Source organism: Hypanus sabinus, chromosome 9 (genome assembly GCF_030144855.1).
Source record: "Hypanus sabinus isolate sHypSab1 chromosome 9, sHypSab1.hap1, whole genome shotgun sequence".
In the NCBI taxonomy this organism is placed as follows: domain Eukaryota; kingdom Metazoa; phylum Chordata; class Chondrichthyes; order Myliobatiformes; family Dasyatidae; genus Hypanus; species Hypanus sabinus.
This window is the reverse complement of record NC_082714.1, coordinates 168,460,496-168,485,670: the sequence shown is the minus strand read 5'-3', so window position 1 is coordinate 168,485,670 and position 25,175 is coordinate 168,460,496. Positions and strand designations below refer to the sequence as shown.

General features: G+C 41.9%; 1 protein-coding gene across 2 annotated transcripts in view; it reads left to right on the top strand.

The window, feature by feature from the left end:
* Nucleotides 1-24,158, top strand: part of LOC132400035 (short transient receptor potential channel 4-associated protein-like) — a 152,891-nt gene extending 128,733 nt beyond the window's left edge. For both annotated transcript variants that reach the window (XM_059981111.1, XM_059981112.1), the window contains 8 exons: nucleotides 8,585-8,686; nucleotides 11,822-11,905; nucleotides 12,841-12,931; nucleotides 14,167-14,307; nucleotides 15,019-15,130; nucleotides 15,933-16,045; nucleotides 22,034-22,240; nucleotides 22,601-24,158. In XM_059981111.1, coding sequence (XP_059837094.1) covers nucleotides 8,585-8,686; nucleotides 11,822-11,905; nucleotides 12,841-12,931; nucleotides 14,167-14,307; nucleotides 15,019-15,130; nucleotides 15,933-16,045; nucleotides 22,034-22,240; nucleotides 22,601-22,738 — 988 coding nt within the window. In that variant the 3' untranslated portion in view covers nucleotides 22,739-24,158. The remainder of the gene's footprint in view (nucleotides 1-8,584; nucleotides 8,687-11,821; nucleotides 11,906-12,840; nucleotides 12,932-14,166; nucleotides 14,308-15,018; nucleotides 15,131-15,932; nucleotides 16,046-22,033; nucleotides 22,241-22,600) is intronic.
* Nucleotides 24,159-25,175: the final 1,017 nt, after the last annotated feature.

Sequence of the window (25,175 nt, the reverse complement as noted above, 5' to 3'; positions counted from 1 at the left end):
CTCAGCTCTTGAACTCAGTCCCTCAATTGATGAAAGCCATTGCACTGTATGCCTTCATAATGTTAAGAGCAAGAGGATAAGATGTGAGAGAATAGTACCAATCAGGTGTGACAGTGGAAAAGTGTATATGGGACCAGAGGAGATGATAGAGGTACTTAATGAGTACTTTGCTTCAGTATTCACTATGGAAAAGGATCTTGGTGATTGTAGTGATGACTTGCAGCAGACTGAAAAGCTTGAGCATGTAGATATTAAGAAAGAGGATGTGCTGGAGCTTTTGGAAAGCATCAGGTTAGATAATTCACTCGGGCCAGTTGAGATGTACCCCAGGCTACTGTGGGAGGCGAGGGTGGAAATTGCTGAGCCTCCGACGATGATCTTTGCATCATCAATGGGGATGAGGGAGGTTCCGAAGGATTGGAGGGATAGCCAAGGAAATTATAGATCAGTGAGTCTTACTTCACTGGCTGGTAAGTTGATGCGGAAGATCCTGAGAGGCAGGATTTACGAACATTTGGAGAGGCATAATATGATTAGGAATAGTCAGCATGGCCTTGTAAATGGCACATTGTGCCTTACGAGCCTGATTGAATTTTTTCAGGATATGACTATACACACTAAAGGTAGAGCAGTAGATGTAATGTGTATGGATTTCAGCAATATGGATTAGGTACCCCATGGAAGGCTTATTGATAAAATAGAAGGCAAGGGATCCAAGGGGACATTGCTTTGTGGGTCCAGAACTGGCTTGCCCACAGAAGGCAAAGAATGGTTGTAGACAGGTCATATTCTGCATGGAGGTTGGTGACCAGAGGTCTGCCTCAGGGATCTGTTCTGGTGTCCCTGCTTTTTGTGATTTTTATAAATGACCTGGATGGATGGATTAGTAAATTTGCTGATGACACAAAGGTTGAAGGTGTTGTGGATAGTGTGGAGGGCTGTCAGAGGTTATAGCAGGCCATCAATAAGATGCAAAACTGGACTAAGAAGTGGCAGATGGAGTTCAACACAGATAAGTGTGAGGTGGTTCATTTTGGTAGGTCAGATATGATGGCAGAATATAGGATTAATGGTAAGACTCTTGGCAGTGTGAAGGATCAGAGGGATCTTGGGGTCCGAGTCCGGAGGACACTCAAAGCTGCTGCGCAGGTTGACCATATGGTTAATAAGGCATACGGTGCTTTAGCCTTCATCAATCATGGGATTGAGCTTAGGAACTGAGAGGTAATGTTGCAGCTATATAGGACCCAGGTCAGACCCCACTTGGAGTACTGTGCTCAGTTCTGGTCACCTTACTATAGGAAGAATGTGGAAACCATAGAAAGAGTGCAGAGGAGATTTACAAGGATGTTGCCTGGATTGGGGAACATGCCTTATGAGAACAGGTTGAGTGAACTCAGCCTTTTCTCCTTGGAGCGGCGGAGGATGAGAGGTGGCCTGGTAGAGGTGTATAAGATGATGAGGGGCATTGATCATGTGGCTGGTCAGAGGCTTTTTCCCTGGGCTAAATGGCTAGCACGAGAGAGCACAGTTTTAAGGTGCTTGAAAGTAGGTACAGAGATGTCAGGGATAAGTTGTTTACACAGAGAGTGGTGAGTGTGTGGAATGGGCTTCCAGTTATAGTGGTGGAGGCGGATATGATAGGGTCTTTTAAGAGACTGCTGGACAGATACATGGAACTCAGAAAAATAGAGGGCTACGGGTAACCCTAGGTAATTTCTAAGGTAAGGACATGTTCGGCACAGTTTTGTGGACTAAAGGACCTGTATTGTGCTGTAGATTTTCTGTGTTTCTAACCACTAGATTCTGGAATGGTTCTGGAAAACAAGAAAATTGCAAATGTCACTGCACTCTTCAGGAAGGGAGAGTAGCAGAAGAAAGTAAACTCTAGGTCACACACACAAAATGCTGGTGGAACGCAACAGGCCAGGCAGCATTATAGGGAGAAGCAATGTCGACGTTTTGTGCCGAGATCCTTCGTCAGGACTAACCGAAAGGAAAGATAGTAAGAGATTTGAAAGTAGGAGGAGGAGGGGAAAAGCAAAATGATAGAAGACCAGAGGGGGTGGGGTGAAGCTGAGAGCCAGAAAGGTGATTGGCAAAAGGGATACAGAGCTAGAGAAGGGAAGATCATTGGATGGGAGGCCTAGGGAGAAAGAAAAGGGGAGGGGAGCACCAGAGGGAGATGGAGAACAGGCAGAGAGAGAAAGAAAAAAAAGGGAGGGGGGATAAAACTAAATCTATCAGGGATGGGGTAAGAAGGGGAGGAGGGGCATTAACAGAAGTTAGAGAAGTCAGTGTTCATGCCATCAGGTTGGAGGCTACCCAGCTGGTATATAAGGTGTTGTTCCTCCAACCTGAGTGTGTCTTCATCTTGACAGTAGAGGAGGCCATGGATAGACATATCAGAATAGGAATGGGACGTGGAATTAAAATGTGTGGCCACTGGGAGATCCTGCTTTCTCTGGCGGACAGAGCGTAGGTGTTCAGCAAAACGGTCTCCCAGTCTGTGTCGGGTCTCACCAATATATAAAAGGCCACACCAAGAGCACCGGATGCAGTATACCACACCAGCCGACTCACAGGTGAAGTGTCGCCTCACCTGGAAGGACTGTCTGGGGCCCTGAATGGTGGTGAGGGAGGAAGTGTAAGAGTAGGTGTAGCACTTGTTCCGCTTGCAAGAATAAGTGCCAGGAGGGAGATCGGTGGGAAGGGATGGAGGGGGATGAATGGACAAGGGAGTCACATAGGGAGCGATCCCTGCGGAAAGCAGAGAGGGGGAGGGAAAGATGTGCTTGGTAGTGGGATCCCGTTGGAGGTGGCGGAAGTTACGGAGAATTATACGTTGGATCCGGAGGCTGGTGGGGTGGTAAGTGAGGATAAGGGGGACCCTATCCCGAGTGGGGTGAGGGCAGATGTGTGGGAAATGGGAGAAATGCATTTGAGAGCAGAGTTGATGGTGGAAGAAGGGAAGCCCCTTCGTTTAAAAAAGGAAGACATCTCCTTCGTCCAGGAATGAAAAGCCTCATCCTGAGAGCAGATGCGGCGGAGACAGAGGAATTGTGAGAAGGGGATAGCATTTTTGCAAGAGACAGGGTGGGAAGAGGAATAGTCCAGGTAGCTGTGAGAGTCTGTAGGCTTATAGTAGATATCAGTAGATAGGCCGTCTCCAGAGGTGGAGACAGAAAGATCAAGAAAGGGGAGAGAGGTGTCAGAAATAGACCAGGTAAATTTGAGGGCAGGGTGAAAGTTAGAGGCAAAGTTAATGAAGTTAACGAGCTCAGCATGCGTGCAGGAGGCAGCGCCAATGCAGTCGTCGATGTAGTGAAGGAAAAGAGGGAGACGGATACCTGTATAGGCTTGGAGCATGGACTGTTCCACAAAGTCAACCTAAAGGCAGGCATAACTGGGACCTATGCAGGTGCCCATGGCTACACCTTTGGTTTGGAGGAACTGGGAGGAGCCAAAGGAAAAATTATTGAGAGTAAGAACTAATTCCGCTAGACAGAGGAGAGTGGTGGTAGAGGGGAATTGGTTAGGTCTGGAATCCAAAAAGAAGCGGAGAGCTTTGAGACCTTCCTGGTGGGGGACGGAGATATATAGGGACTGGACGTCCATGGTGAAAATAAGGCGGTGGGGGCCAGGGAACTTAAAATCATTGAAAAAATTCAAAGCGTGAAAAATGTCACGAACATAGGTGGGAAGGGATTGAATAAGGGGGCATAAAACAGTGTCAAGGTATGCAGAAATGAGTTCAGTGGGGCAGGAGCAAGCTGAGACAATGGGTCTACCGGGACAGGCAGGTTTGTGGATCTTAGGTAGGAGGTAGAAACGGGAAGTGCGGGGTGTGGGAACTATGAGGTTGGTGGCAGTGGATGGGAGATCCCCAGAGCTGATAAGGTTGGTGATGGTATAGGAGACAGTGGCCTGGTGCTCCTTAGTGGGGTCATGATCAAGGGGTAAATAAGAGGAAGTATCAGAGAGTTGTCTCTGTGCCTCGGCCAGGTAGAGGTCAGTATACCAGACAACAACAGCTCCCCCCTTATCAGCGGGTTTTATAGTAAGGTTGGGATTGGTGCGGAGGGAGCGGAGAGCAGATCGTTCGGAAGGAGAGAGGTTGGATTTGGAACACAGTGTGGTGATGTCGAGACGGTTGATGTCCCATCGGCAATTAGTAATAAAGAGATCCAGAGCAGGCAGAAGACCGGAGTGGGGTGTCCATGAAGAGGAGGAGGGTTGAAGACGGGAGAAGGGGTCATTGGTGGGGATAGGACAGTCCTTGTCAAAGAAGTGGCAAACTCTAGGCCTGTTAGTCTGACATCAGTGGTTGGGAAGATGTTAGAATCAATTATTAAGGATGAGGTCACAGGGTACTTGAAATAAAGGGACCCATTTCTGTCTGGCTGACAGCGACTAGTGGTGTTCAACAAGGGTTTGTATAGGGACTGATTCTTTTTACGTTGTGTGTCAATGATTTGGATGATGCTTTTGTTGCAAAGTTTTCAGACAAAATGAAGTTAGGTGGAATGGCAGATAGCTTTGAAGAAGTAGGAGAATACAGAAGCACTAAGACAGATGAGGGGAATGGACAAAGGAATGGCAAATGGAATACAGTGTCGGGAAGTGTTTGGTTATATATTTTGATAGAAGAAACGAAACGGTTGACTATTTAAAAATGGAGAGAAAATGAAAAAAAATTGAGGTGCAAGGGTACTTAGGAGGCCTTGTGCAGGATGCCTGGAATGTTAATTTGCAAGTTGAGTCTGTAGTGAGGAAGGCAACTGCAATGTTGGCATTCATTTCAAACGGACTAGAATAAAAACTATTGAGACTTTATAAATCACCGGTGAGGCCTCACTTGGAATATTGTGAGCAGTTTTAGGCCCTTAGAAAAGATGTGCTGAATCTGGAGAGGGTTCAAATTATGTTCATGAAAATTCCAGAACTGAACAGCTCATCATACGAAGAGCATTTGATAACTCTGTGCCTATATTCACTGAAATTCAAAAGAATGAGTGATAACTTCATTAAAATGTATTGGATGTTGAAAGGCCTTGATGGAGTGGATATGGAAAGGTTGTTTCCTGTGGTGGGAGAGTCTAAGACCAGAGGACACAGCCTCAGAATAGAAGAGCGTCCTTTTAGAACAGAGATCAGGAGAAGTTTCTTTAGCCAAAGAGTGGTGGAATCTGTAGAATTCATAGAAACATAGAAAACCTACAGCACAATACAGGCCCTTCAGCCCACAAAGTTGTGCTGAACATGTCCCTACCTTAGAAGTTACTAGACTTCCCCATAGCCCTCTATTTTTCTAAGCTCCATGTACCTGTCCAAAAGTCTTTTAAAAGACCCTATCATATCTGCCTCCACCACCGTTGCCAGCAGGCCATTCCATGCACTCACTACTCTCTGAGTAAAAAAACTTAACCCCTGACAATACCTCTGTACCTACTCCCCAGCACCTTAAACCTGTGTCCTCTTGTAGCAACCATTTCAGCCCTGGAAAAAAAGCCTTTGTCAATCCACATGATCAATGCCTCTCATCATCTTGTACACCTTTATCAGGTCACCCTTCATCCTCCTTCGCTCCAAGGAGAAAAGGCCGAGTTCAACCTGTTTTCAAAAGGCATGCACCCCAATCCAGGCAACATTCTTGTAAATCTCCTCTGCACCCTTTCTATGGCTTCCACATCCTTCCTGTAGTGAAGTGACCAGAACTGAACACAGTACTCCAAGTGGGGTCTGACCAGGGTCCTATATAGCTGCAACATTACCTATTGGCTCCTAAATTCAATTCCACGATTAATGAAGGCCAATACACCATATGTCTTTTTAACCACAGTGTCAACCTGCGCAGCTGCTTTAAGCTTCCTATGGACTCGGACCCCAAGATCCCTCTGATCCTCCACACTGCCAAGAGTCTTACCATTAATACTATATTCTGCCATCATATCATTCTACCAAAAAGAACCACTTCACACTTATCTGGGTTGAACTCCATCTGCCACTTCTCAGCCCAGTTTTGCATCCTATCAATGTCCTGCTGTAACCTTTGACAGCCCTCCACACTATCCACAACACCTTCAACCTTTGTGTCATCAGCAAACTTACTAACCCATCCCTCCACTTTCTTATCCAGATCATTTATGAAAATAGCAAAGAGTAAGTGTCCCAGAATAGATCCCTGAGGCACACCACTGGTCACCGACCTTTATATAGAATATGACCCATCTACAACCACTCTTTCCTTTTGTGGGCAAGCCAATTCTGGATCCACCAAGCAATGTACCCTTGGATCCCATACCTCCTTACTTTCTCAATAAGCTTTGCATGGGGTACTTTATCAAATGCCTTGCTGAAATCAATATACACTACATTTACTGCTCTTTCTTTGTCAAAGTGTTTAGTCACATCCTCAAAAAATTAATTCAGGCTCGTAAGGAATGACCTGCCCTTGACAAGGCCATGCTGACTATTCCTAATCAAAATATACCTCTCCAAATGTTTATAATTCCTGACTCTCAGGATCTTCTCCATCAACCTACCAACCACTGAAGTAAGACTCACTGGTCTATAATTTTCAATGCTATCTCTTCTTCCTTTCTTGAATGGAACAGCATCCGCAACCCTCCAATCCTCCGGAACCTCTACCGTCCCCATTGATGATTTGAAGATCATCGCCAGAGGCTCAGCAATCGCCTCCCTTACCTTCCACAGTAGCCTGATGTACATCTCATCTGGTCCCAGCAACTTATCGAACTTGGTGCTTTCCAAAAGCTCCAGCACATCTTCTTTCTTAATATCTACATGCTCAAGCTTTTCAGTCTGCTGCGTCTGCACTATAATCACCAAGATTCTTTTATAAGGTTTTCATTAAGTACCTCTGCTATACACACTTTCCCACTTATCCTACAGACAGTGAGGTATATTTAAGGCAGTGATTGATAAATTCTCGATTAGTCAGGGCATGAAGGGAGAAGGCAGAGGATTGGGGCTGAGAGAAAGATTGGATCAGCCATGATGAAATGGTACAACAATGGTGCAAAGAGCCAAATGACCTAATTCTGTTCCTATATCATATGATCTAGAAGTTCATGCATACGGAGTCGCCAAGGGTAAGTGGGAAACCTAGTAGCTAGTTATTTGAAGAAAAGATTTTCCCACTGTCACCACATAATAACCTATGAAAAGGGGAGCAGGTGTAGTTGACTTGGTCCCTTGAGTTTGCCATTCAATGTGATCATGGCTTTTCTGCTCCAGGACTCTCGTTCTCTTTATGCCAACTACTGGGCCATCAATTCAGAACTTTCTAAAGTTATTTACTACTTTTTTAAGTACCTCCTGCGATTTACCTTCCACAACACTCTGGGTTAAAGAATCCCAGAGCTGCTTCACCCTCTGGAAGAGGTTTTTCCTACATTCTTCAATTTTAAATGACCACCTCTTCATCTTTTAACTGTGTGCACTTGTTCAGGATTCTTTAAATAATGGATACAACTCGACAACTTGTGTTCATTTAAGGTCTCTTGTGTTGAATAAGATCAACCCCTCTCCCACCCCACCCAACTCCAAAGAATGTAGGTATTTTTTCCTAGCTGCTTGTGAGAGTACAGTATCATAAAGTATCCGAGTGAATCTCATTTTTGAACTGCCTCCAATGGTAGTGGACCAGAATCCTGAACAGTACTTCAGGATTTGGCCTCAGATATTACTCTATTTTATTAGCTCCCTCTATCCTTTTCAGTCTCGGGCAACCGTGTGGCATCCGTTAGTCTCGTGAGACCTTGGATCTGTGCCATCTCTAGGGCGCAGGCCTGGGCAGGGTTGTATGGAAGACCAGCAGTTGCCCATGCAGTGAGTCTCCCCTCTGCACGACACTGATGATGTCCAAGGGAAGGGCAAGGGCTGATAACAGCTTAGCACCAGTGTCATCGCAGGAGTTGCCAGAACGAGGTTGAAGGCAACGTCGGTTTGCCTTAGGGACTCCAGCTCCAATTTGTCCTCAGGGTTTACTCCCAAAGCCTTTCCCATGAGTGGGTATGGCTGCAAGGCAGCGGAGGTTTGAAATCAGAGTTTTCCCTCTCTTAGATGGACTGCCTTCCCAGGCTGACGATCTCCATCTACCCGAAGCACTGGTTTTAAGGTGCCAGGACCCACCTTCGCCCCTTCTCCTGTCAGTAGAAACACTTCCACCGGGCTTAGAGGCTAAGCCACACGAGAAGACCAGGAGTTGGTCGTCAGAGGCTATTTGAGGTGCATGCCGTAAGGAGCACTTTTAGGTAGTGGGAGCTTGTCCCCACTACCACTCCTCGGCTTGACTACCTTGGAACCATACTGGGGCAACCATACTGTTAATTTCAGCAATTTCTTATTCTATGCCATGTCTTCAAATTAAAGTGTGTTTTTGAGGTGAAAATAGTGTAGGGTAAAAATGCCCAGTTCTTGTCTCTCAGACTTTTCTGGGGTTTTGCATCAAATCATCTACCATTATTTGTCACATTCTGCAATAGAATAGGCAGTAAAAATATGCAAGGTTTGAATGGCTGAGGTTTCTCAATAATGATCAGTGTTCTTGGATTTTCAGGAATAAGTACCTTTTATTGAACAGTCAGGAACTGAATGAACTAAGTGTAATCTCACTCAAAGCCAATATACCAGAGGTGGAAGCAGTTGTTAACACTGACAGGTAAGCAGATATTAATTTGTTGTGTATGGGATTATGAACATTGATTATTAAAGTACTTAAAATAATCAAGTTACTTGTATAGATGTATCGTGGAGAATATGTTGACTGGCTGCATCACAGCCTGATAAGAAAATACCAATGCCATTGAATGAAAAATCCTACAAAATGAAGTCTATACAGCCCAGTCCATTGAGGGTAAAGCCCTCCCAACCATTGAGCACATCAACATGAAACATTGTCATAGCAAAGTAGTCATGCACCATCAGGGACCCCCACTGCCCTCTATTCTCGCTGCTGGCCTCAGGAAGAAGGTACAGGAGCCTCAGGATTCTCACCACCAGGTTCAGGAACAGTTACCACCCCTCAACCATCAGGCTCTTGAACCAAAGGGGATAACTCACACACCTTCATTTGCCTCATCATTGAAATGTTACCACAACCAATGGACTCATTTTTGAGTACTCTTCATCTCATTTTCTCAATATTTATTGCTTATTTATTTCTTATTATTTCTTCTTCCTTTGCACAGTTTGTTGTCTTTAGCACTCTGGTTGAATGCCCAAGCTGGGCGGTCTTTCATTGATTCTGTCATGGTTATTCTATAGATTTACTGCATTTGTCTGCAAGACAGTGGATCTCAGGGTTGTATATGATGACATATATGTACCTTGATAATAAATTTACTTTGAACTTTGGTAGATTGTTTCCCACCTTTCGATATGAAACCATGAGTCTGAATCTGGGAATAATGTGCTTTCACACTGAAAGCCAATTAATTTTAAAATTGATTAAAAATTCAATAATATTCCCATTATCAATGATAATGTGGCCAATCATGTCTATCAAAAACAAGACTGAAGCATTTACAATAATGTACATTTGATGTTCTAGAAATGTCAAATAGATGATCTTTTTCAGCATCCTGAAATTCCCACTACCACCTGGGACTTTGTTTCAAAGGAACATTTAATATCAGAGAAATGTATACGATATTCATCCTGAAATACTTTTTCTTTACAATCATCCATGAAAACAGAGGAGTGCCCCAAAGAATGAATGACAGTTAAATGTTAGAACTCTAAAGCCCCCCCCCCTCCTACGCATAATTAGCAGCAAAGCAATGATCCCCCTTCCCCCACCAGCAAAAAAAGCATTGGCACCCACCATGGAGCACTCAACCATGCAGCAAAGCATTAATTAAGATACAGACTTGCAGTACCCCAAAGACTACTCATTCATCTGGTAATTCAACATACCACAGGCTCTTTCTCCCTAATAAGGGAAAAAGAGGTGTCACCGTTTCACAGCAAGAGGGGAGACATAACAAACAGCTCACTGATTTACGATGTTAAAAGTCCGTTGCATCGCTTTTTCCAAGCTTCATGCCCAAAGAACTCCGGTCTTTGGGCACACAGCCAGAGATCTTCCGTCTCCCATGACACACCAGACTCCTGCAGGGGTACCAACCTCGAGTCCACCCATCTCCAAAGCCACAACATCCCAAAACTCTGAAGGCAATCTAATCTTCTAGGTTGTGTCCGTGACATATTGAACAATGGCCAGTTGTGAGATCCCGAGACCAGGTCCCATTCTTGCAAAGAACCCAAGTCAGTGTGTAACTCCAGGTCAGGGTCTTCAAAAGAACCCTGAAAGGAAACAGTAGAGAGATTAAAGATAGAAATAGAGCTATTTCCGAAGATGAAAGCAAAGGAGGTCTGTATCTCGCTATTCCCTGCCTCTCCAGATGTTTGTCTAATTGTTCCCAGAACATTGCTGTGTTCCTATCAGATCCCGTGACAGTGTGTTTCAGGCTTCTACCACTCTGCTTTAAAAAAAGTACTTCCTAAATCTTCTTTTTAAGCTTCCCCCTGTCACCTTAAACCTATGGCACATAGGATTTGACATTCCACAACTTCCCTCCTCCACACCCCCCAGGAAAATGATTAACTGTCTACTCTATTTGTGTCTCATAATTTTGTATTCTTTTATCAGTCCAGCCTCTCCTTGTAGTTCATACACACATTCCAGGCAATGTCCTGGGAGACCTCTTCTCTACCCTCTCCAAAGCCTCCACAGGCTTCCTATAATGCAGTGACCATGTACTGCACAAGTACTCCAAATCAGTCCCAACCAAAGCTTTGTACAGCTGCAATTTTATTTGGACTCTGCCCTGACTGATGAGGTAAGCATACCAAATAGTTTTTCTTTCAACCACATTGATGCCATGGCCAAGAAAGCTCAGCAAAGCCTCTGCTTTATTTGGAGGTTAAAGAAATTTGGCAGCTTGGTATGCCAATTGTTCTGTCCATGGTTGCAAGAAGCAGCAGAGAGTGGTGGACCGAAGCTTGATACATCAGTGTCCCTTCCCTAGATTTGTGTACATTTCTCACTAATCAAAGAACAAAACCTTGAAAGCTCATAACACTAGACACAATGGACAGCTTCTATCCTGCTGTTATAAGGCTATTCAACGGTTCCCTAGTACTATAAGGTGGTCTCATGACCTCACAACATAACTTACTATAACCTTGTTCCTCTGCACTACACTTTCTCTGTGGCCGTTACACTTTATTCTGCACTGCTATGTTTTTTTTTATCTTATATTATCTCAAATACACTATTGTGATGAATTGATGTGTATGAATGAGATGCAAGAGAAGTTTTTCATTTACCTCAATAAATCTAACAATAATAAATCAATTTACAGCCTTATCCATGTCTTGCTATTTTCTTGCAATGCACAGTCCCTCTGTCCACCGTTTTCCTAAGGGTTCTGTCATTTACTGTATGCTTTCCTCTAGAATTTGACTTCTCAAAATGCAACACCTCACACCTGCAGATTAAACTTTATTTCTCGGCCCAGATTTTTATCTGATTTATAGTCTGTTGTATCCTTGGCCAGCCTTTTTGCTATCTACAACTCTGCCTCAGACCACCTACGTTTTTGTTCCTGTGTGGAAGTATGCAATAATATAACCTCTGGTCCTTAATTTACTGTCAGTTAGATATAAGGGAAAACAATTCTTAAGCCTTTATGATTATTTTCTTTAAAATCTTAAGTTTTACTTGAGTAAACTATTTACAAAAATATAAATTAATGAACATTAGAAAATTAACCTTTCATTGTTTTTCTAGAAGTCTAATCTGTGATGGAAAGAAAGGACTTCTAACGAGGTTATTACAGGTTATGAAAAAAGAACCTGTTGAGTCCTCCTTCAGGTGAGTTTCCTCCACAATTCAGCAGAATTGGCCACAAAGTGCACTCTATCTCCTCTGTTAATAAACAAAACTCCAGTAGGAAAGACCAGCTGTACCAGCTACATTTTATTTCCCTCATTTTTTTTCTTTGGGAGCCCTGTTATGAATATTAATTCTGCTTTCCCTTCTATGAAATATAATGTGATCTATGCTGGGTTTGCTGTTTATTGTCTCTACTTTGTCTTTTTAGTGACAGAAAGGACCGTGCAAGTTAGCTTTCAGTTCAAGGGAACTGTTCCTGACTCCTTTGAGCTTTGGTGGGATGGGGAACATTGTTGAGGAGAACATCATGGAATTTTTGTTATCTCTATAATTCCATTTGGATATCCATCCCTTGGAGCTCAGTGAATTTTAAGCTTTTTAATCTTGTTATTATTTTAACTTGGAATTGAGCACCCTCATCAGGGACGTAAACAGTGGTCTCAGACTGAAGCAAAATGAGAAAGTAAAAAAAAAGTAAATCCTTGAATTTAATGTTGTTTGAAATATTAACACATGATGAAATAATTGCCAAATCTGCTAGATGTGTAATTAAGAACAGATTTGCGTAAATGGGAAGTAGCAGTGTTCTCTTTTTTTGTTGTAGAAAATGCATTTATATTGAAAGAACTTGCTTATTTCATCCATAATAGTGCAGAACATAGAACCATTGGCTTAATTGCCATCTTGTTAGTGTATTATAGCTGGCGGAACAGTGTTGTGTAGATGTACTGTACATGGATTACAAGCCAGCCTCTTGTTCTACAATTAAATATTAATGCACATTCTCTAAACAAAAATAGCTGATGGTGCCAGGTGCTATATGAATATATTTAATGAATAATTAGAAATTGGGATGACAGCCAACTATCATGCAAACCTCATGAATGATACTTTCTTACTCTCCTTCCCGGTAGGTTCTGGCAGGCAAGAGCAGTTGAGAGCTTTCTGCGAGGAGTGACTTCTTATGCAGATCAGATGTTCCTTTTGAAACGTGGTCTGCTGGAGGTAATTGCAAACCTATTTTGTAAATGATCAAACTAGCTATCCTTCTGGGCAGGGAGTTCCTATAAACTTCATTTTTATTAATAAATGTGACTTTTAAAAAATTCTACATGTAGCCCAGTGCAGTCCAGGAAGGAGCATTTAGCCCATGATCACAGTTCCCTCCAAGCTACACATGTGCACAACTGTGCCATAACTGAAATTTTCTCACACAGTCTTCAGGCCTGTAAATTTTCCTGTTTAGAAGCCCAGCTGTAAAAGAAAATAGAGGGAACATTGCACGATATCTGTGACAACCATGATGCCACTTAAAGCTAGTTCTATCTGCCTGCACATCATCCATATCTCTGTATCACCCACCTTCTCATGTGTCTAAGTACCTCATAAAAATTGCTATTATAGAACATTATAGCACAGTACAGGCCCTTCAGGCCACAATGTTGTTGCCCACCTTTTATCCTACTCCAAAATCAATCTAGCCTTTCCCTCCTACGTAGCTGTTCACTATTTTTCTCTTAAGAATTTCTTAAATGACCCTAATGTATCTGCCTCTATCACGCACCCACCACACTATTTTTTAAAAAAAAAACTTGTCTTTGACAGCCCCACTATACTTTTCCTCTAATCAATCTTAAAATTGTGCCTCTTTGTAAAAGCCTTGGAAAAAGTCTCTTGCTATCCACTTGAACTATGTCTTTTATATCTTGTACACCTCTATCAAGTCACCTCTTATCCTCTTTTACTCCAGAGAGGAAATCCCTAGTTCACTCAACCTATCCTGTTAAGACATGTCCTCTAATCCAGACAAGAGTTCTGGTGAATATTCTCTTTCACATCCATCCTATATTAACGACGAGAACATTCTGAGTGTGGTCTAACCAGGACTTGTATAGGTCTGCAACATTACTTCATGGCTTTTGAACTCAATACCCTAACTAGCAAAGGCCAACATACCATAACACAGCCTTAGCAACCCTATCAACTTGCGCAATAACTCTGAGGAATATATGGATGTATGCTATATATTGAGGCTGCAGTTAAAGCATTGCATCCAACTCTGGGCACAACACTAATGGGGATCAAAAGAAATGTATTGGTATGACTCAACAGGTGAGATAGCTGAGTTTTGGATGTACCTGCGGGAGGTTTAAAAAAAATTGAAACAGCATTTCCATGAGGGTAGTTGATGGGAGATAATCATCAAAAGAAGTTAAACACATGTATTTTTCTTTTTGTAGCATATTTTGTTCTGCATTATTGACAGCGAATGCAAATCAAGAGATGTGCTGCAGAGTTACTTTGATCTTTTGGGCGAGCTGATGAAATTCAACATTGATGCCTTCAGGAGGTTTAATAAATATGTAAACACAGAGGAAAAGGTGAGTGAATTGTGCAGCTGATTCTGTAGCTGCTTGATTCATATTTACGAGTTATTTTTAAAAAAGATATTGCAAGTTCCTTGTGTTTCAGCTATCAGTAAAAATGCCTATGTTGTTCTGATTTTCTATAAATAACAGTTTATTAATTTGCTTTGTAGGGAATGATACTTGGCCTTTGTGACTAAAATCCTATACCACTGTATTTCATTCATGGTTAGCAGGCCATAGTGTGAGAGTCCCTGTGCAGTTCTGTGTTCACTCTTAACAGGAGCATGTTGGCCTTGATCTCTCCCATCTCACTTTGAAGAGCCTCCCATTAGCCCTGTATTTCTTGGTTCTTTTTCCTTATGTACATGTGGGATTTTATATATTTACCTAAGTATACCTAAATATAAATTATACGTATATAGTACAAACATGGCCTCAGCATTGATCTGTATTGAACACCACTTGTTGCAAGCATCCAATCACACATCCATCTCTCTTCCGTCACTTCTCTCCTTTTGTCAAACAAACTTCGGTCCAGTTTGCCAACTTTCCCTTCATCTTTTGAATCACTCTCCCCTTTGGGACCTTACTGAAGACAAGATAAATTCTTCTCTACTGCCCTCATCAGTGCACTTTCTTGCCTCCAGTTCATGTGTTGTCTTCAGCTAATGTTTTTTATTCTAAGTTAATGTTACTAACTGTCAAGTAACACATTGTCTTCAGTTTCAGATCTTTTTGAAACAAATCAACAGTTCTTTAGTGGATTCTAATATGTTGGTTCGCTGCATAGTGTTGTCCTTGGACCGATTTGAGAGTCAAACAGATGCTGTTAAAGGTATGACAAAAATTAAACCCTTATTCAAGCAACTGAGAAGCTTCAGGTATTCTGCACTGTTATTTTTTTGTGTGTCTCCTCTTCAATGCCTTCAAACTGTGGGCAACACTTGACATAAATTTAACATTTTAGATGCAACTCAAAAATAAACTCCTTCCTTTCTTGAAAAGTGGGATAACATTAGCCATTGATATTATTGCATGGTGCAAGGTACACATGACCAAATGATTGACAACACTGGCGCACCACAGGGGTGTGTGCTTAGCCCACTCCTCTCTCTATACCCATGACTGTGTGGCTAGGCATAGCTCAAATACCATCTATAACTTTGCTGATGATACAACCATTGTTAGTAGAATCTCAGGTGGTGACGAGAGGGCGTATAAGAGTGAGATATGCCAACTAGTGGAGTGGTGCCGCAGCAACAACCTAGCACTCAACTTCAGTAAGATGAAAGAGCTGATTGTGAACTTCAGGACGAAGGAACACATACCCATCCTCGTAGAGGGATCAGAAGTGGAGAGAGTGAGCAGCTTCAAGCTCCTGGATGTCAAGGTTTCTGAGGATCTAACCTGGTCCCAATATATCGATGTAGTTATAAAGAAGGCAAGACTATACTTCATTAAGAGTTTGAAGAGATTTGGCATGACAACAAATACACTCAAAAACTTCTGTAGTTGTACAGTGGAGAGCATTCTGACAGGCTGCATCACTATCTGGTATGGAGGGGCTACTGCACAGGAATGTGATAAAGGGCTGGGCGCGTGCTGTTCTGTCACTGACCACATGTGCTTATTTTCAGTTGCAGAAGTGATTTCCCAGTGCTGCCTGTTGTCCTACATGTCCCACGTTGAAAACCGCCTCTCTTTTCTTTTCCGTCTAATTAACATTATTCAAGTCCAGACCCTCACGCAGGTAAACTGATTTTTTTTTGTAATGTCATATTGAAATTCTTGTCAACTATAAATATTTCGGCATGATCTCTGATACTCTGATGTTGGTTTATTTGCATTGTAAGTAAACATTTTAGAGCTGATGTCATTAAGCAGTAAATGGAGCAGGCACTTGATTGGAGATCAGGTAAAGTTGACCCTTTTAAGATCATGAAATCCATTAGGGAAAATGCTTGAGAGGCTATCTTGGATTGTTTTTGTTCAATTTGTATATAATAGGGGGTGAAAGGAATTTGCACCACCAAAGGAGGCTGTTTTCCAATTGTATCCATGCCGCCGTAAAGTAGACTTTAAATGAAATCTTACTTCTCAACTCCTGATCCATCAGAGTTACAGTCCAATATTCATCTAATGTGGCAGTGTCTCTACCTTCTCCACGTTTCCAGCCAATAATTTTCAGACCCCACTGGATAGGATCAATCACTCTCTAATCCTTCAGCTATCTCCTCCCTAGTTATTGTTCCTGCTGCAAATTGAAGTTAATTCATTATTGTTAACTATATCCAAGCTCTAAGTAAAAATAGTAAATCTCAATTTAAACTTTTGTTTCTCTGAGGGTAACACAGCCCATTCTCATTTCTTCCCTTAAAAATATTTCTGAAACTCTGACAACATTCTTATAGTTCTCCTCTACACTTTTGCATTCTCCTTGCAGTATGGTTACCAAAATTCTGTTGTAGCTGAGGTCAGACTTGTATTTTCTGTAATCAAATCTTAGCTTCCCCGCTTTCTGTGCCTGGGCCAATAAAAGCAAGTGTTCTGAATGCTACCATCTTATTCACCTATCAGCTTCAGGGATCTGTGATTATAAACTTCAGGATCTCTCTGTTCCTGGAGCAGAGAATGTTGAGCCTGTGAATTCTACTATCGAAGCAGTCGTAGCTAAGTCATTGAAGAAAGAACTGAATACAGTTCTTGGGGCCAAGGGATTAAGGAATATGGGGGAGGTAGCAGGAACAGGGTACTGAATTTGTGTGATCAAGTCTGTTACTAGATAATGCAGTAGGCTGTTAGAATTGAATGTGCTAATTTGATGTGTCTGGTACATTTCTGGGTATTAAGTGAATTAAGGGGTCCTGTGGTAGCATGATGTTATTGCATGGTACAAGGTACACATGACCAAATGATTGACTAATTTGAAAATAGTAAAGGTTAGGAGTACAATCCGGAAGACAATCTGCGGATTGGTGATAACATATCCTCCTCACTGATAACACTGGCGCACCACAGGGGTGTGTGCTTAGCCCACTGCTCTCTCTATACCCATGACTGTGTGGCTAGGCATAGCTCAAATACCATCTATAACTTTGCTGATGATACAACCATTGTTAGTAGAATCTCAGGTGGTGACGAGAGGGCGTATAAGAGTGAGATATGCCAACTAGTGGAGTGGTGCCGCAGCAACAACCTAGCACTCAACTTCAGTAAGATGAAAGAGCTGATTGTGAACTTCAGGACAAAGGAACACATACCCATCCTCATAGAGGGATCAGAAGTGGAGAGAGTGAGCAGCTTCAAGCTCCTGGATGTCAAGGTTTCTGAGGATCTAACCTGGTCCCAATATATCGATGTAGTTATAAAGAAGGCAAGACTATACTTCATTAAGAGTTTGAAGAGATTTGGCATGACAACAAATACATTCAAAAACTTCTGTAGTTGTACAGTGGAGAGCATTCTGACAGGCTGCATCACTATCTGGTATGGAGGGGCTACTGCACAGTACCAAAAGAAGCTGCAGAAGGTTGTAAATCTAGTTGGCTCCATCTTGGGTACTAGCCTACAAAGTACCCAGGAAACCTTTAGGGAGAGGTGTCTCAGAAAGGCAGTGTCCATTATTAGGGACCTACAGCACCTAGGGCATGCCCTTTTCTCACTGTTGCCATCAGGTAGGAGGTACAGAAGCTTGAAGGCACACAATCAGTGATTTAGGAACAGCTTCTTCCCCTCTGCCATCCAATTCCTAAATGGACATTGAATCTTTGGACACTACCTCTCTTTTTTTAAATATATAGTGTTTCTGTTTTTGCATGTTTTTTTAAATCTATTCAACATACATAATTGATTTACTTTATTACTAATACAGGTTTACCCCGCAATCCGAAGGTAGAGTGATCCTGTGAAACCGTTTGTAATCCAAAGTGTCATAAATCGAAGAAGCAATTACCATTAATTTATATGGGAAAAATTTTTGAGCATTCCCAGACCCAAAAAAATAACCCACCAAATCAAAGCAAATAACACACAAAACCTAAAATAACACTAACATATAGTAAAAGCAGGAATGATATGATAAATATACACTCTATATAAAGAAGAAATACTGTAGGTATGGTGTAGTTTCACTTATCAAACTCAGGAAGACAGTGAGCCAAAATTGATTTGGCGGAAAAAAAATTCGGCACATACACACATACATACGCACATGCATACGCATGTACACGTATACGCACATATATGCGTGTGCAAACAACTGCCCGCACAAGGCTTCACGGTTTAGTCTTTCTCAGGGTGAGCACACATATAAAGCGGGCATCTTTTTTCGTAAAAGCAAAAATCCTCTTTGGTTAGCGAAAACAGGTACTAATGTAGGTCTTTCGTAACAGCGAGTTGTTGTAAAGCGAACGTTCGAAAAGCGGGGGCCACCTGTATTCTTATTTATTATTTTTCTCTCCCTGCTAGATTATGTATTGCATTGAACTGCTGCTGCTGTTAACATATTTCATGTCACATGCCCGTGATAATAAACCTGATTCTGAGCAGAAATGAAACATCTGTCCCAGGTGATAGCTGGTCTTCCATGAACCATTCTGTGGCACTGTCTTTACTTCTGTGACTTCCCCCAATACAGAAATACTATCCCATTTGCCAGAAATCCAGGTGGTTCAGCTGGCTCTCAGATTTTCCACGCTCCCTCACCACCCCATTTCACCTGAACATGAACATGGAGAAATCCTTTATAGTACTGCTAGGTCAACAACCAAAACACAACATCTGATGGGATTGGCAGTGGAGCTGGGGTGACATGAAGAAAACATTATTTTCCAGCAAATAGATATTTGTAATTTCTTTCTTGGGAAGATGATAGAAGCAGTTTCAGTCAGGTTTCCACAAAAAAAGAATTAAACAGGGAAGTGAGAGAGAGTGTAGGACCACAAGGAAGAAGCCAGCTAATGGAATTAACCAGAATTACAAGAGAGTTTTTGTAGAAAGTCAGCACACATGAGATGCATTGAATGACTCATTCTCTCTGGTAGTCACACAGTCATATGGCATTGATAACGCTTATACAATCTCTTGCATCCATTCAGACATTTGGCCCACCTACTCAAATCACATTTGCCTACATTAAGACTATAGCCCTCTATAACTTGTTTATTTAAGTGTCAGTCTAAATGTCTCTTAAACATGATATCTAATTTCACCCTAGCAGCCCTTTGCAGATAGTAAGCACTTTCTATATTGTGGGAAAAAAAGCTTAGCCATCAGCTCCTCCTTTTAAAAGCCTGCCTCTCACAATATTATATTCTCTTGATTTTAATAGTGGGAAAAACATTCTGATTTAAGACCATAAGGCATCAGAGCACAATTAGGCCATTCAGCTCATTGAGTCTGCTCCACCATTCCATCATGACTGATGCTGGATGCTGCTCAACCCAATTTCGACATTGCCTTCTTGACATTTCTTTCAGCGCCCTGATTGATGTGGAAATATAGAAAGAGTGCAGAGGAGATATACAAGGATGTTGCCTGGATTGAGGAGCATGCCTTACGAGAATAGGTTGAGTGAATTTGGCTTTTTCTCCTTGGAGCGATGGAGGATGAGAGGTGACCTGATAGTGTATAAAATAATGAGAGGCATTGATCATGTGGATAGTCAGAGGCTTTTTCCCCAGGGCTGAAATGGCTAACATGAGAGGGTACAGTTTTAAGGTGCTTGGAAGTGGGTACAGAGGGGACATCAGGAATCAGTTTTTTTACGCAGAGAGTGGTGAGTGCGTGGAATGGGCTGCTGGTGACTGTGGTGTTGGCGGATACAGTAGGGCCTTTTAAAAGAGACTCCTGGATAGGTACACGGAGCTTAGAAAAATAGAGGGCTATGGGTAACCCTAGGTAATTTCTAAAGTAAGTACATGTTCAGCACAGCATTGTGGGCCAAAGGGCCTGTATTGTGCTGTAGGTTTTCTATATTTCTGGATTATTACACAGCACTCAATCTAAGATAGAAGTCCCCCATTACAATTGTGTCATTATCTTTATCATTAGTCTTATTACATCCCGAATGAGAAGTTACAGAACCTGGGCTTCTGTACCTCCCTCTGCAATTGGATCCTCAGGTTCCTAACCAGAAGACCAAAATCTGTGGATTGGTGGTAACATTGCCTCCTTGTTGACAATCAACACTAGTGCACATCAGGGGTGTGTGCATAGCCCACTGCTCCACTCTGTCTATACCCATGACTGTGTGGCTAGACATAGCTCAAATACAATCTAAAAATTTGCTGAAGATACAACTATTGTTGGTAGAATCTCAGATGGAGATGAGAGGGTGTACAGGAGCAAGATATACCAACTAGTGGAGTGGTGTTGCTGCAACAACATTGCACTCAACGTCAGTAAGACGAAAGAGCTGATTGTGGACTTCAGGAAGGGTAAGACGAAGGAACACATATCAATCCTCATAGAGGGATCAGAAGTGGAGAGTGTGAGCAGTTTATTTTTGGATGTCAAGATATCTGAGCGCCGAACCTGATCCCAACATATCAATGCAGCTGTAAAAAAGGCAAAACAGTGACTCTACATCATTAGGGGTCTGAAGAGATTTAGTATGTCAACAAATACACTCAAAAACTTCTGTAGATGTACCATGGAGAGCATTCTGACAGGCTGCATCACTGTCTGATACCAGGGTGGGGGGCTACTGCATAGGACACGAAAGAAGCTGCAGAGGGTTGTAAATTTGGCTCCATCTTGGATACTAGCCTACAAAGTACCCAGGACATCTTTAAGAAGAGGTGTCTCAGAAAGGCAGCGTCCATTATTAAGGATCTCCAGCACACAGTGCATGCCCTTTTCTCACTGTTACCATCAGGTAGGTACAGAATCCTTAAAGGCACACAGTCAGCGATTCAGGAACAGCTTCTTCCCCTCTGCCATCCGATTCCTAAATGTTCATTGAACCCATTAACACTACCTCACTTTTTTAATATATATTCTGGTTTTTGCACAATTTTTAATCTATTTTTAATCTAAGAATGCTGATAGAGCCATAGAACATTACAGCACAGAAACAGGCCTTTTGGCCCTTCTTAGTTGTGCCGAACCATTTTTCTGCCTCGTCCCACTGACCTGCACCTGGACCTTATCCCTCCTTACAGTGCTTTTTTGAACACGCATATAACTAATGCTATTTAAAAACCGTTCACTCTAAGCACAGTGTAGTAATCTGATGGCTACACAAGTGCACTTGACTGATCTGATGCTGGTTGGTAATAGTCTCCTGCATAGCGTTCCAAACAAACAAAGGGAATCCTGGTTATTTTCTCAATTTTTGTTCTTTAGAAGTTGGCCCAAGTAAGCTGCAGTCCCGATTAATGGATGGCCCAATTAACCAGAATTTGCTGTATTTCTTACCCCAAATTGACTTCCCAAAATGCAAAACCTCGCACCTGTGACTAAATTCCATTTGCCAACACTATGCGCAATTTTCCAATTTATCCTTGTCCAGCAGTAGTCATAAACAGCTTTCCTCGCTATCCACAGCACCAATTTTTATGTCATTCACACATCTACTGATCATACTTCCTATATCCAATTAATCATACCTTCATTCAGGTTTAGTAGTTTATTGTTCAACATTAATAAATGTTTTTTAAGCTTCACCATTATTTGCCTCTTGGTTACTCCTAAGACCTAGGGGAAGCATCTTACTGGTAATGTTTCTTTTACTCAGGAAAATGTCAGCTGTCTAAACACCAGCCTGGTGATCCTGATGCTAGCAAGGCGCAAGGGCAAACTGCCATTTTACCTGAACGCCCTGCGAGAAAAAGAGCTTTCTGAGAAATATCCAGGATTCCTTCTCAACAATTTCCATAGCCTGCTCCGCTTTTGGCAAGAACATTACCTCAACAAAGATAAGGACAGTACCTGTCTGGAAAATGTAAGTCTGGCCTCAGCTGAGGCACGCAACTCCTTATCAATCACCTTAAGTAAAATTATTGCTGAAGTATTTAGTCATACATTGTTTATTTTTTGGAATTTGAAGCTGTGATAGTCTTCATCTATGTGTTGGGGAAGGGACTGATTGGATTACATTACAAAGAGCTAACATGCTCTCTCTGTTGTTCAGTTGATTGAGGTGCTAGATGATCTCCTGAACCCTGGACAATACCCAGAAGTAGAAAGCTGCTCTTTGGACTAAGAGAATAAAATAGGGAGGGCTTTTAATGTTCAGTTTCTGTTCATGTGTCTTAATGATTTATTATTTTTGATAGAATTTTGATCTTTGTTTTCCCCACAGAGTTCCTGCATTAATTTCAGTTACTGGAAAGAGACAGTATCACTACTGCTTTGCCCAGATCAGACTGCCCCTTGTGCAATCATTAGCTACATCGATGAAGCATACATGAGCATCGATAAAGACTTCAGTGAAGACTAATTTTCACCCTTTAGACCAACTGGACTATTGCTTTGTACAACTGCAGATCCGGCTCAAAACCATGGAATTCAGGTCGTGGTGACTGGTGTCTGTCCACAGCCAGACTGGGAGTTGAGCAAGAGCTGATTGGTGATTAGTGCAAATGCTTTTATTTTAACCGTGGACAAATGCCTTTTGTCTTTGATTACTATCCTCCGGCTTCTGAACCCATATATTATTGGCCAGGGGTTTGTGGGAGGGTGAGAAATGGATACAAGTCAAAGTTGCCTGCAGACGGTACTGCCTGGGGTCAACATATAAAGGAGGAAGCATTTTTATCATCATAATTTTTAAATGTCACATGTTGATTTAGTATTTTTAAACCCCTATGAGTTTGTCACTTGGCATCTTCCTGGTTGTGTTATGATGCAGGTGGCCAACAGAACAATGTTCAGTGTGAGAGTTCATTCACAGTAATATTTTAACTAATTTGTTAAAAGTGAGTGGCTGTTAGTAGAATTTGAATGACTTGTTTCTCCTCAAGTGTTTGAATCTGCTTGAATCTTACATGTGCAGCTTATTGAATCCTCATAGTTTATAATATATATACAGTGTACTCATTCCACCTGCATTTTGGCATAGTCTATTGAATGCCCTTGTAAAGGAGCTAGTTTAATTTCCTAAAAGTCACATGCACAAAACCTTTATAATTTTAATATCATCTTTTTTGTTTTGTCTCTTAAAAAGGTGGTGATTCCTTACTGGCTTCAGTTCCAGGGGTGCTGGTCACCCTTCAGTACGTTGCCTGTACTTGAAATTTCAAAATGAATTTCAGCAGTTAATTGAATTTTTCAGAAGTGGACCTGAAAGTCCAACCAAATTCTGTTATTGAACTTAAAGCTAGAAGCACTGAGTACTGTTCAGGACTCTAGCCCCTTCTTCTCTTCCTACCCAGAGTGCTAAGGCAACTCTGGCTGTAATCAGCTGACTGGTATTAATGCAGCTGGGTATTCCCGGTGTGTGGTTCAGCAAATCACAGGTAAATTTCCTGAATAACAGGATGGTCGTCCATTGGGTTTTAATGGAATGCTGATTGTGCAAACATGCTATGTAAACCCACTAGATCATTGAGCTGTCTGTATGTTTAAAATAATGATTAATGGGCCTGAGTTACTGCAGTTTATAAACCGGAGAAATTACTGGGTTGAAAAGTTGACCTGTGATATTGAACAAAAAAATTCATTGTCACAATGATTTCGGTCAAGTGTATAAAGGTGCAAATTGTTTATTCTTTATTCATGCACTTTGGAAGAATAGATCTTTTTCCAAATGTCTTGGGTCCGAGGGATCTTTACAAAAAGTAAATTCTGGTGATTGCAGATCTGTCAATGGTGATAGAGCTGTTTGAGTTGATAAATAAAGAGGACGCACAATGCTTGTGTACTGGCTTGTCTGATTATCCCTTTTGCATTGATATCAATGCACCCAGTAAATCTGATTTAAAGGCTTTTAGTTGCTCTAGGTAGTCTCATCTTTTTCCTAGGCTAAGCTTTTCTGAAATGTTCTGCCAGTTAAGAAGCCGACATGTCCATTCTGGTGAGCCTCGTGCCTCGTTGTGTACACTCAGACCCCGCCTAACACCACCCCACATAGAGCTGATTCATTACAACAAGGTAATTCAATTCTTTATTGAAATATTTTTAAATGACAAAAATTCAATCTAAACAACACATCTGAAGAGCAGCCACCATTACAGTAAACATTCAATCAGCTTATGAGAGTGCCAGAGTGAATTGGAAGAAGAAATAATCGGGCAGATTATTATTTAGATGGGGAGAAAGTTCAAAAATCAGAAGTGCAAAGGGACTTGGGGATCCTCGTGTGGGATACCCTAAAGGTTAACCACCAGGTTGGATCGGCAGTAAGAAAAGCGAATGCTATGTTGGCATTCATTTCAAGAGGAATAGTTTATAAGAGTAAGGTGGTGTTCATGAGGCTCTATGGGGCACTGGTGAGACCCCATTTGGAATACTGTGTGCAGTTTTGGGCCCCCTACCTTAGAAAGGATGTGCTGATGTTGGAGAGAAGTACAGAGAAGATTCACAAGGATGATTCGTGGAATGCAGGGACTACCATATGAGGAGCGTTTATCGGCTCTTGGATTGTATTCATTAAAGTATAGAAGAATGAGGGGATCTCATAGAAACATTTCGAATGTTGAAAGGGTTGGATAGAGTAGATGTGGAAAGGCTGTTTCCCTTGGTGGGTGAGTCCAGGATAAGAGGTCACTGTCTTAGAATTAGAGGGTACCCATTTAAAACAGAGATGAGGAGAAATTTTTTTAGCCAGAGGGTCGTGGATTTATAGAATTCGTTGCCACATACAGCTGTGGAGGCCCAATCATTGAAGGTTTTTAAGGAGGAGATTGACAGGTGTATGTGTATCTGAGGAAACTTTT